Source organism: Pocillopora verrucosa, chromosome 5, assembly GCF_036669915.1.
Source record: "Pocillopora verrucosa isolate sample1 chromosome 5, ASM3666991v2, whole genome shotgun sequence".
Lineage (NCBI taxonomy): Eukaryota > Metazoa > Cnidaria > Anthozoa > Scleractinia > Pocilloporidae > Pocillopora > Pocillopora verrucosa.
The window spans coordinates 15,005,093-15,018,101 of record NC_089316.1 but is presented as its reverse complement, the minus strand read 5'-3'; the positions used below and the strand labels follow the sequence as shown (position 1 = coordinate 15,018,101).

Genomic DNA, 13,009 nt, shown 5'->3' with positions numbered 1-13,009 from the left:
TAACTTTCCTTCAATGTCCAGAAAAGTCCTTTTGACCGAAGAGAGGTAACCTCCATTGCTGCTCTTTCTATACATACAATCCCAGCTACTCAAAGTGGGAGGTAATCTAAAACGTCTTTTTAGCTCAAATTAAAAGGGCGGAAGTAGTCAATCATTTATCCTGAAATTCATCCCCTATTAAAAATTGTGGATTGTTTTGTTTTTTCCCATATCCTTTGAGATTAGATTTGCAGTATTTTGGATAGGTATTCATTATATCTTGATTCACCAAAACATTTTTCATCATAACATCCACGAGGGGACGCAAATCGTCTGTACTGTAAGTATCCCGGAGAGTCCCCTACATGTTCTTAGACTTTTAGTCTAAGAAAATGTATGGGACTTTTTGAACGCTCCAGGCAGCTTTCCTGTAAGGTGTCATAATCCTGTTGCTGCTGACATCCATGTGACAGATAATTGCTTTTGCACTGTTTTCTTTGCCGGCTTATACTTGTCATCAAGTTTCAATAAGACAGCTATCATTTTTCACAAGAATAATGAAGTTTTCGTAAATTGTGATATGTACTTACAGTGCAGACGATTTGCGTCCACTCATGAACTCTGGGTTGTGACGTGGTGCACTTGATCCCCATCAGACATTGACGAGTGTTCACAGATGAACATCTGCAATGAGCACGCCTCCTGCTGACTAATTACTTTGTAATAGTGTTTATATGTTGAGGAAATGGTTGGGTTGAAATATAATACTTGCCAGATTGATTCTAAAGACTTGCCAGTAGATAGTTTTATTACAGTTTTTATTCTGTGTAACGTAGGGCTGAAAAAGAAACTAATAAGAGCTCCGCTTTTAGGCTTGGCTAAATCTATATATTACCCAGGGCTCCTACAGTTGTGCCTATAATCTTAAATACATTGGGGATGGTCTCTCCTAATCCATGCCTTATATATTTTCTAGAGATCGTACTGACTGAACTCGCTGTAAATAATGTTGAGTGAATGGCTATTCTTGTTTGGCAATGTAACAAATCACGTTAGTTTTTAGTGCCTTTAGTTTGCTTGGAAACATCCTTCGACAAAACATTGGGGATAAAGAAACATAGATTTGATTTTTTACATCATATTTGTGGACTTGATGTGCATTGTTTTTGTCCACCAGGAGAGAAAATAATTTTTTCTCAATGATGCATAACTGTTTTGCAAATTGAATTATATTGATGATGTTCAATTAAACAGAATAGTCTGATTGGTTAAAATCGATGTTGATCGCAGTTACGATTTTCTCGCTCTGACCTAATAAGGTGATTCCTCAGCAAAAAAAAAAAAAAGTCATCTAACAATTGTTTTATTGTTTCCTACCAATGGCTGTTTCGAAAAATGCAAAATAAGAAAGACAGGTCCCCTTGTTTGAGAGAAATGACGGGTCGAACTTACCTCATTTATGCCTCTACTAGCAATTTTTCACGCGCGTCATTTCAAGGTACATTTTTCGCTAGCGGGAAGCAAGGGTTTTCGAAGTAAAGATTAAAAGAAAAAACTTAAAAGGTACAAAGTCTCGAGCGTGTGGAAAATTTGATATGTAATTTGTGGAAATTATTTATATATATTAGTAATTATTATCACTCAAAACGTTCCTCACGTCGTTGTTTTCAAGGTAATAATTTTCATCATCAAGTAACGGGCTTTGTGCACGTTTTTAGCTATGTCTTCTTTTTTTTTTTGCCTTCGACAATTTTCTTAATTTCTCCAAGTTAAAGGACAAAATTATGCAATGAAAAATAGAGGTCATCGCGCTCGTTCAAGAGCTAAAGAGCATTGTACCTGTTTGCATGGCCATTTATTGAAAAATAATACCGTGTTCTCGGAGTGCGTGCGCTTACTTGCCTAATTACATGATTTTTATGCGCAGTGCAGGATGCCCAGTGCAATACTGAGGAATCACCTTTAGACTGATAGCAAGATTCAGTTTGTTTTGTTTATTTAAATAGTAATTATTGGAAGAACATTTGTCCAAATAAGGAAAACGTAGACAAATTTGAGTGTAGCCGACGAAACTACGAGCATAGCAACTTGACTTTTTACAACGCGAATTTTTGTCAGATGCACGATTTGATTGGCTATTAGGAAACACTATCGTCCAGAGCATGTGTTGAGGAAATATTAATCATTTAATATAAAAATATTAAACAAACAACATTCACCTTTGATAGAAATAGTAGAGATTATAAGTTTTGAGCTCGATGAAAAATTAAGAAAGATGTTTTTTCGCCTTGTCACGAGCGTGGGATAAAGAAAAATTCTGCGTCTCCATGAGGAATCTTCCTCATGGGGGAACTCAGAATTTTTCTTTATCCCTCGCTCGTGACAAGACGGAAAAACATCTTTCTTAACATTTACCTTCCTCTGTAACGTTATTGGAAAATTTTGCTTATAATCTATAGGGAACTTTCTCCCGTGTTTGCATTTTCTCATTTAAACACTCGAGGCTAGGAATTTTCTTGAAAGTTATGCAAACCCTTGACTGCGTATTGGGGTCGCATAACTTTCTCAAATTCTCCCAACCTCCTCTCATGTTTAGGTGAGAGTGTGTAAACATGGAAAAAAGGTTCTCTATTGCTTAAGCATTAATCGGCTCCAACAAAGTTTTCCAGGCATATCTGCTCAGATCGAAGAAAAACTATAAAGGGGTAAGTTTCTAAAGAAACTGTGGCGCTGCGTTGGTGGGAGAGTATAGCAGGTAATTTAGTGTTAACAACTGAGTTGGAAATGTAAATTTGCCACCGTTAAGGGTAAAAAAGCTGAAGTTTCGAGCGTTAGCCCTTCGTCAATCGATCTGACGAAGGGCTAACGCTAGAAACGCTCGAAACGTCAGCTTTTTTACCCTTTACTGTAGCTAATTTACGTTTTCAACTCAGTTGTTAACACTAAATTACCTCGAAGAAAAACTAGTTACCTCACTTCAATTCCACCACAACACAGAAAACTTTTTCACAGTTAAATAATTCTAGCCCTGGGAAATTTTTGCGGGAGCACTTATTAACAAGTTTGATGGCTTTACATTCATTAACAACCTTTTTCGTGGTCAGCAGTCGATGATTGCAGGGCTGTATGAAAAGCGATCACTGAGCGATCGCGCCACAGTCACGCATTGAAATTCTTTGAATATGGTAACTTTTAAGGGATTTTGTTTTGAGGCTGTATGACAAACTCGGCTATTTTGTCCTCAATCAATCAATAAATAGAGAATAATACTTGGGTACGCTTTGATATGGAATATCTCTTTAAATGTTCAAGTTGTTATCTCATGAGCGAGAGCAGCGAACGAGTAAGGTATCGAGCAAGAGAATATAAACTACGGTGGCCCATAAAAGACATGCCACATTTATTTTATCGCGCGATAACTGATAAATTATTGCGCGATAAATGAAAATTTATCGCGCGATAATTTATCATTTATCGCGCAATAAATGGAAATCATGTTAGGTCACGTAATCGGCACGTTGTTTCCGTGAACGACAATGGTTGCCACAGTTGAGGAGGTATGTTTTGAGGTCATAGTTCATTTTATTTACGTAAAAAGATCATTTAGCAGTACTTTGCAATACTTCTACGACACATAGCTCTGTGAATCAGTACAGTAAACCTTGATTTTGCGGAATCTTACGAGACACTTTCAGAGATGGCTGTCAGTGTCTGAGAACGAGAGTGGATTATCTAATCCGTCTCGTTTCGCTAATTACAGTAAACTCAGCAGCCAACAATTTTTTTCGCTTCGCTGTCGCCATTTTGTTTCTATTGACCTCAAAACATACCTCCTCGATACGGAAACAACGTGCGTGACAGCCGATTACGTGACCCAACATGTTTCCCATTTATCGCGCGATAATTTTCAGTTATCGCGCGATAATTTTTCATTTATCGCGCGATATTTTGATTTTATCGCGTGATAAAAAAGATGTGGCATGTCCTCTATGGGCCACCGTAATAAACTGTTATAATCTCTTGGTATCGAGATAAACACGAGAAGAGAAGTTCCATATCTGCAAGCGACCATTTTGTTTATCATGTAAACACAATAGGCCTTTACGGGGAAGAAAAGTCGTCTTTTTAAAAAATGAAATGATAGGTTTCACAATCGGCCAAAAAGAAGTCGTAAAGCGCATTGGCGATATGACTCAATCGATATGACTTTCCTTACCGACAAAAGAAATATTTTCATGTACACGGCCGAAATCGGCCTGTGGCAAATCTTCCAGTTGTCGGTTTTCGTTCTCAGCCACGAGAAATACCATTACCCAGGTCAAAGAACTGACTTCAGGTTTTTCTTTTCGTATTTTGTTTCACTTCCCTTTCTAGGCAATTTTGAGTGACATTGTCTGCTAGAAATACGAATTTTTCTGGTTTTTTTTTAGCAGCCATAATTCGAGAAAATCTCGACATGCGACCCTGGATTGAGAACGGTCAACGCTTTGCCATTCATTTATTAATCTGACACAGCTGATTGGCGATATCAAACACATGTAAAAAATTATCGTAATATTATACGCGTGTTTAACATGGATTTCCCGGCTCTTCTCAGGGCAGGAAATCGTTTTAAACCACCGCAGTTTATATAAAAGCTTTTTTTTTCTTAAGCTTTCTTATAACGAAATATATAAAACATCGCATTAACCGAAATTCAACTTTTTTAGCCGATCCGTGCTATAATTACAGAAACCTGAGTGAGGCTGACAGAAAGAGCACTTACATCACACCCTACGGTGGAGAAAAATGTGACGACGATTCCTCATCCTTAATATTCGGGGAATGGTATCGTTTCGTGGGAGATGCAGGAACAAAAATGCCAACCCAGTGCGTACCGGAGTGGAGATGTGGTGCGTTCCTCTCAGGCTGGCTAAAAGGTGGTCACCCCACATTGGCAGATGGTGAGGTTTTCTCCGAGGTCTGCTTTACCAGAGTAGGAGATTGTTGCAATAGATCAAATCACATTAAAGTATTAAACTGCGGATCCTACTTTATATACCAACTACAAAAGCCACCTAGATGTGCCTCGCGCTACTGCAGCACAGACTGAATGCTATGAGCAAGTCATTCTGCACAGTGAAAGGATTCCCAAATCGATTTATTGGCACGCACATATACATCAATGATAACAAGGACCTTAATAATTTCACATGATCCACTTTTTATGGTTTGTGTTAAACAGAGTAGTTTGAACACGAGTACCTTTGGACCGCGTAGTTTGATCTTCCAAATAAGAGTACTCCTGAGAAGTTGTGACAGTCGGTAGTCAGTAATAGTGACTGACGTTTCTGTAACCTCAGTGGAAATTATCATCAGAGTCGACTGAACAATTGTTGTTTATCCGAGTATTAGAACAGACTCCCCTCCCCCCTTAGTAAATGTCAACAACTATGGGCATTAGTGAGCTTCCATTAGAGTAATTCTAATATCTATTCCAATCGAAGAGCTTCACAGAGAAAGTTTCAAGCAGAACTTTGAGCATTGTATTTTTGCTTATTACTAAACCTTTTTAACTCTTGATGTTTACTCAGGTCGTTAGAAACTAAAGCAGCTTAGGTGTGTTGTGAATAGAGACTGTAAATAATTTCTAGAATTGCATAATTGTTATTCACTGTTACATTGATACTCAAACTTTCTGATGACATAGTATGGAAAACTAGAACATTCTATTAGGCTATGTAATTATGATGTAGCTCTACCACAACAGTTGTCTTGCAAGCTTCGAATTCTGGAATGTTTTGAAATACTGACTGTAAATATATGAAAATAATCTATGTGCACTGCGCTGAGGAAACGAATATGAGCGATCCTCGCAGTTATGAACACTAATGAACTAGTAGTTTTTTTTCAGGTCTTATTTCAACAGCAAGTTCAGTAGTGTTCATAGCTGCGAGGATCGCTTATACTCGTTTTGAAATGCGTTGTGAATGTATATAAGGACTCAGTCGGTTAGGAGTAGTATTTTTTTTTGTAGGAAAAGATCAACTATCTAAGAAGCTCTACCAAAAGATAGCTCCGTACTGTGATATACTTCAAAGATTGTGTATTTTGAGGAGATTTTGAGGCAATAGTGAGTCTTTGGTGTCAGTAGTGAGCAAAGTTATAGTTTATAGTGGCCTTAAGTAAGTTTTAAATGACAATTATTGTATTGCCTATAGGAGTAGGTCATGAGACAGAATTATTACAAGTTGTTTAATAAAATAGTTTAAAATTGTAGGAGTATAGTCTTCCTTATTTTGATTAAATCATACCTTAACAGGTGAATCTTGTAGGAAAACGTGTTGGGTGAAATGGCTGAAATCTAAATGCTGTCTATGCTAGTAGCTCTTATACAAGCCATCCTAATGAAAAACTAAACAACAACAGAAGGAGGCCCGAAATGACGACCAGTTAAAACCTAATTTAATAACCTTTTCGGGCTTATTTGTGTGTATGTGACCGGTAAAAGAGGTGTAATCTGTTACTCTTGTTGTTTTAGTTATAACTGACAATGAGCCTAGGACAAATAGCACGTCTAAGTAATCAGAGGTTTGCATGTCTTTGCTGCACTTAAGAAAATCCAAATTGACTTTCCCAAAGGCTAAACCTTCTTGTCGCCTGCTTTTCAAATTCTCTACATGTAATAAGTTTAAGGTTGCATGAGACAATGAATTATCACTTTCCAGATGTAAGTAAACGAAACCGATTCCACTTTATCTTTTTGTTGTTGTCAAAGGTACTGTCGCTAGTGTTGTTGAAGTGCAAAGTTCATTATATTCCGTCGGGTGAATAATCGATAATCTTCAGAAGGGTTTCCGAACTTTAGGAACTGAGAGGTTGATTTGTTGAGATATCTCTTTCCTTTAGAAAGACATAAATCGTCATCTGGTACCTTTTAAATATATTAATATCATCTAAGTTTGATAGGACTCTCGACTTTTTAAATGAGCTTTCCTCTAAAATTTGTGAGGACAAATTTCGTATAGGTAATCACATGATTTCGAGTGCAATTTGGAATAAATAAGCATGAGTAAAAAGACTAACAAAATTGCACGAGCCCGTAGGGCGAGTGCAATTTTGTGGTCTTTGAAAAAATTAACAAGTGCTTGTTTATTCCAAATTGCACGAGAAAAATCATGTGATTACCTGTTAATAATATGCATGGAAAATACGAGATGGTCTATCATAATTAAACATAAGCAAAGCGCGCGTCAAGTGCAAAAAATAATTTATTCAAACCGAGCGTTCAGTCAAAACAACTGCGTAGATCAAAACAATAATATGCAATGATATCTTCGCATCTTTAAGGCGCAAAAAAGATCAAAGTCCGGCTAAACAGTTCAAGGAATTGTCCAGTCTGTGTCCGAATCACTTTCGATGAAATGGAATTGTCGTTTCCGAGGTTTAACCATGTTTGTTTTTAATTTCGGCGTTGGATCGCTCGAGCAAAGTGTTAAGCCGGGTCAGCTCGTAATTTTCGATTTCCTCGGCAATTCCCTTCTCTAAATACCACTTTTTCCAAACCGACAACCAAAAAGCAGTACCTTTTTACAGAGTTTTCATTGTTTACGCTGTTTTTCAGCTGCGGTGGCGAAAGAAAACCTACTTAAAACGCCGGCCATTGTTTCGCTCGCAAATTTTCAAATTTTCAAATTTTCAAATTTTTGTTTGTTGTTGCGACATGCAAGGCTCGCATTTGATTGCTATCTGCTAGTTTCTTTGATTATTGACCAATCAGAATGTCTGGTTTGTTTCTTTCTTTGCACTGAATTAACCCTCTTCTGCACTGAATTACCTGAAAACTGCATTTATCTTCCAATCAGAACTGAATAATTTTTCCATGTATATTATTATGAGAGAAACAGGTTCGTCAATGAATTCTCCCTTTATTCATTATTATTTGATAGAAAAGATCTTTTCAAGAAATCCCACAGAATTGGTACCTCTGAGACAAAATTATATAAATGCGTGCAGGTAGATGTGTACTCCCCTCAGTACTTTCCTTATTAACATGACGCGTGAGAATTTATTAGGTACTCAGATTTTCTTTGAAAGTTAAATCTTTTTCCAGGGTCAAATTAGCAGTTCCAGCGCATGGGGCAAGTTAGGGACGAATTACACGTAGAACATAACAGCCCATTGAACATGGCGCGTTGCCTAATATAGATAGCGCTTTGATACATATGACCCTCTTACAATATAAAAAGAAAAGTAACACAAATCATTAAATAACTTACCAGCGTTACTGTCTTGTTGCCTTATCTATTATCATCTCGTCTCTCGGGACGACCCAAAACCATTTCACCTTGGGTGCTTGCGCTCTTGGTTATCTACTCGCAGGTTCTCATAGCGTCTAGAACCGTAGAATATTTCTTTTAAATGTAAATTTCCAGCACTGACCTTTGTGAATTTCACAGTGACGTCTTCTATTTTTGTTTGTTTCCCTTTGTTTTGTTTTGTTTTATTTTTTGAGGAACGTCTATAAACGAGTCTTTGCAGCCATTCAGAGATCTTTGCGAGAAGAACCACTCGTAATTATGTGACTGATAAACTTATATCACACTCGCTTCTACTGACTTCATCCTCCATAATCTTTGAGCTGAGGAAGATCTACGTGCATCTATAACCCAAAATAATTAATGATAATAATGAGTTTCCGATTTTAACATTTTAAGAGGAACGCAATAAGAGTGAAAGGTTTAAACAAACCAAAAAGTTCGTAATTGATTAACACAATTATGGCTGAGTTTAGATGTTTTCATAATTCAAGTTACCTAGCACTCGTTTACACTTGACATTTTATGGGAGCCATTGATCTTCTTTTCTTTAGCCAGCGGTTACAACAAAGTTAAGCTGCTGTGCTGCAAGAACTGCATTCCAAGCTATCAAAAGTGAGCCAAAACGTTTCATTCACAAGTAGAAAGCTTTGAACAGAGTCAAGGATGCTTAACAGCTAACACTCTTGTATGAATAAAGAGTGCTATTGATTCTCTAAAATAGATGCCGAAATAATAGTTCATATGAAAGACCAGATCTATCTTTGTGAAAGATGACTTTCTCCTAAGATTAGAGAAATGAACTAAAGGGAAGTAACTGACGTTGTTTCTCAATTTCTTTTCATCTGCTAAGGCGATTGATAATCTCGAATTACTGAAGGTTGATAAAGTTATCAGAATTTGGAAATAAAGTATATGAATAGGAATTCTGTGTCCACAAAAAAAATGACTTTCTCATCTTAGCAACAGAGCATCAACAAAAGCATGAAACTTTTTCTCGATTTAAACATGACGTGCGGAGAACAAGCTTTAAACCTGTTCCTTTTTCAGACACCTCATTATTTACTTCAAGCCAAATCCTTCATTCCATGTCCACCGGCTTCAGTGACGGCAAAGGAAGAGTAAAAAATATAATATTTTGATCTTCCGGGAATAACCATTACACCTGTTCCTTTACTCGATCATCATGTGGTCAAAAGATTTTTAAAACCTTGAGGCGCAATAATAACTCTGTTCACAATTATCTCAGAAGCGGAATATTTCGCATAAAGTTCAATCGATCGAGTTTATATTAACTGACACATTTTCAATGAGTTTTATTTACCTTAATCAGATCGAATGCCGCCTGAGCTAAATTCTGAGCCAATCGCAGCCCTGCAAAGAACAAAGTCGCAAAGAAAATCCACATCTCCTTAATGTATGATTAGAACTCTCTGCAAACAAAAGAACTAAACAGGCATAAAAATCTTTTCAGAAGTAACCAGCGATTATCCTACGCAGCCGCTCAATTTAGTCTTTACCATGGCTTCTTCCAGAAAATTTTACTTCTTGGTCGCCCTGTTGTCTTTATTGATAATCAACGTTGCGGGTGAAGGAGATGAGGTATGCTTTCATTTCCTCCGAGGTGACATAAGATCATTACAGTTCAACTAAGTCAGACGCACATTCAATTTCATAATCGTTATTTTCAGTTTTCCCCCTAGATATGAAGGTTACATGGCTAACTAGACCATCCAGCGTAAATTTATTTATCAAAACTCTGAGATAATTGTTGGAAAATTTTTTATGCCAAAGGCCGACCTGTTGATTTTTGGTAAATAATGACAACACATTTTTTTCTGTTTAGTGTTGTTAAGACGACCCAAATTCTAAGCCACCAATGAGTGGGTGACAAAACTCCCCGCTATCGAGAGGCAACAGGACTCTTCATCGGTCTTCTCTTCTTCCTCTTCTTTTTACGCTAATCACCCTTAGGGAGTCTCTCTCTCTCTACGAGTAGTTAAGAAAAAGTTTAAAGTTTAGGGCAAGTGTGGAATTTATGTCTCATACACATGAATTAAACTAACCGTGAGTGAGATCACCAACTCAAGGATATAAAAAAGCCCTCGCAGCCAAAACAAAAAAATTCAGAGATTTTAACTCACACTGGCTTCTTATAATAAAAATCAATGTTGGAATGTTGTTATACAACTCGTAGGTTTCATTACTCCATTGGCTTTGCTCAGTCCCTCAATAACGCAACTGGTTCTTTACCTGTCTAGACTAAACCATAAATGGCACTAATCAAATCCGATTCAATTTCCCAAAGATTTCTGTCGCAAGATGGAATTTGCATCTTCTCTTACTTTCTCTGGCAAACGGTTCATAAACCACTTAATAGGAACCGCAGAATCCCCAGTGCAAGACTTCTGCTCAGCTCTATGCTACATGGAACCCAACTGCGGCAGCTATAACGAATTAGTGACCAGCGGATCTCCAGTGATCTTAAAATGCGAACTGAATAATTCCACACACAATGAACATCCTCAGGATCTCAAGTCTTGGACAAACTACATATATAAGGGAACAATGGTGAGTACATTCTTATCTGTAGATATTCATCATTCTTATTTGTGCTTTTAGTTTATCCTGGGTTTGGTGATTTTTGAATAACATTACTTGTCATTTCGTAGATTAGTATATAAAGTTGGCTCAGCCTCGGGTTGTTTAGCTCGTAAATGTTCGATGTTAAGTTGATTCGCTGGCATGTTGTTTGGCTGGTTGCGCAATGTTTGTTTCCAATTGGTTTGTTTCGTTGATTTGTTGCCTGGTTGGTTGGTTGGTTGATTTGATCTGATGTGACGTTTCAGTTTTCATTTTATAGTACCATTGCAACTTACCACTTCGATGGCATATATCTGCTTTTAAACCTCGTTTTCACATTAGAACAGGTAATTTAGTGTTAACAACTGGGTTGAAAACGTAAATTAGCCACCGTAAAGGGTAAAAAAGCTGACGTTTCGAGCTTTAGCCCTTCGTCAGAGCGATTAGAGGAATTGTGGGTTGTGTGTGGATTTATATGTAGAAAGTGGAGCTACGCCATTGGTGGGAATATGGTGACGAGAAAACAGGAATAAATTAGTTGAATGAAAAGCGCTCGTTGATTCCGTGGGGATCAAGGGTGCCGATTTGGAATATAAATTTTTTTTCTAGTGTTTTACGGCTTTCCGAACTGCCTAGATGCCATATGCTCTTTAGAATGATAAGGAAGATTAAAGTGTCTAGCGACTGGTTTGGATGCGTCCTTGTCATTTCTTTCCACATCGCGAAGGTGTTCTCGGAATCGGTCACCCAGTCGTCTTCCTGTTTCGCCGATGTATAACTTATTACAATAAGTGCAAGTTATGCAGTAAATAACATTGGCGGAGGTACACGTAAAGTGATCAATGATCTTAATGGATCTTTTGGGTCCCGATATTTTCTCTACGTTATGAATGAAAGGACAAGTTTTGCCTCGTGAGCGAGCGCATTTAAAAGTTCCAGATTGGTCATTGGTTTGAAATGAACTCCTGACAAAAAAGTTGGCTATGTTTTTGTCACGTTTGAATGAAATAAGTGGGGGTTGCGAAAAGATAGTGCCAGTCTCTGAATCGTTTTGGAGTAATTTAAAATTTTTAAGAATGATAGATTTAACTGCGTGGTTGTGAGGGTGAAATGTAAGAGTAAATGGAATGCGGTCAGTGTTTTCCTTCTCGGCCGTTTGTAGCCGGCTGCCTGTCGATCGATTTGTTGGGCACGGTGGTAGCCCGCTTGAACGACAGAAGCAGGATAGCCGCGTTTATCGAAAAGCTGGCACATTGCCTCTGATTTTTCGGAAAAATCAGAGTCGTCACCACATAAACGACGAAGTCTGAGAAACTGTGAAAAAGGTATGGAGTTCTTGACGAGTGATGGATGTGAGGATGAATACAACAAGTAACTATGTGAACCTGTAGGTTTGTAGTAAACACTAGTACATAAGCTGTTACCTTCAATTGAAATTTTTGATGTCTAGAAAAGCCAAAGAAGTGTCGGAAATTTCCCAGGTATATTTAAGAGCCGGATGAAAGGAATTGACGGCGGTTATAAATTGAGTGAGCTCCTCTTTGGTAGAGGAGGTAGCGCCGATGCAATCGTCAATGTAGCGGCCGTGGAGTTGAGGTTTTGGGCCGTGGTATTGGCTAAAAAATTGATGTTCGATAAAACCTACAAAAAGATTGGCGTAGCTGGGTCCCATTTTAGTACCCATGGCCACGCAATTAGTTTGTTTGTAGTAGTTACCACCGAATGAAAAGCAATTGAGTGTGAGTACTAGTTCGGCCAGACGGAGTAGTGTTTCAGAGCTAGGTTCCTTAACAGTGCGTTGAGCGAAAAATTGTTTGAGGGCCCGGAGACCTTCGTCATTGGGAATGACAGTGTAAAGAGATGTTATATCCATGGTGAAAATAAGTTTGTTTTGGTCGAGGAAACTAAAGTCACGAAAAATTTCAAGTGCGTGTTGGCTGTCCTTAATGTAAGACGGTAGAGTTTTGACGATAGGTGCCATAATTTTGTCTAAATAGCTGGAAATAAGTTCAGTGGGACAACTGCAGGCAGAAACGATGGGTCGACCTGGGTTGTTAGGTTTGTGGATTTTAGGTAAAAAGTAAATACATTAAGTTCTAGGAGTAGTAATGATGAGATTTTTAGCAGTGGCCGGCAATTCTTGTTTAGCT

At 37.8% G+C, this 13,009-nt stretch overlaps 1 protein-coding gene across 5 annotated transcripts in view; it reads left to right on the top strand.

Moving 5' to 3' along the window:
• LOC131782369 (uromodulin-like) overlaps positions 1 to 6,232 on the top strand; it is a 38,226-nt gene extending 31,994 nt beyond the window's left edge. For all 5 annotated transcript variants that reach the window (XM_066166648.1, XM_066166646.1, XM_066166645.1 and 2 more), the window contains one exon: positions 4,689 to 6,232. In XM_066166648.1, coding sequence (XP_066022745.1) covers positions 4,689 to 5,071 — 383 coding nt within the window. In that variant the 3' untranslated portion in view covers positions 5,072 to 6,232. The remainder of the gene's footprint in view (positions 1 to 4,688) is intronic.
• Positions 6,233 to 13,009: the final 6,777 nt, after the last annotated feature.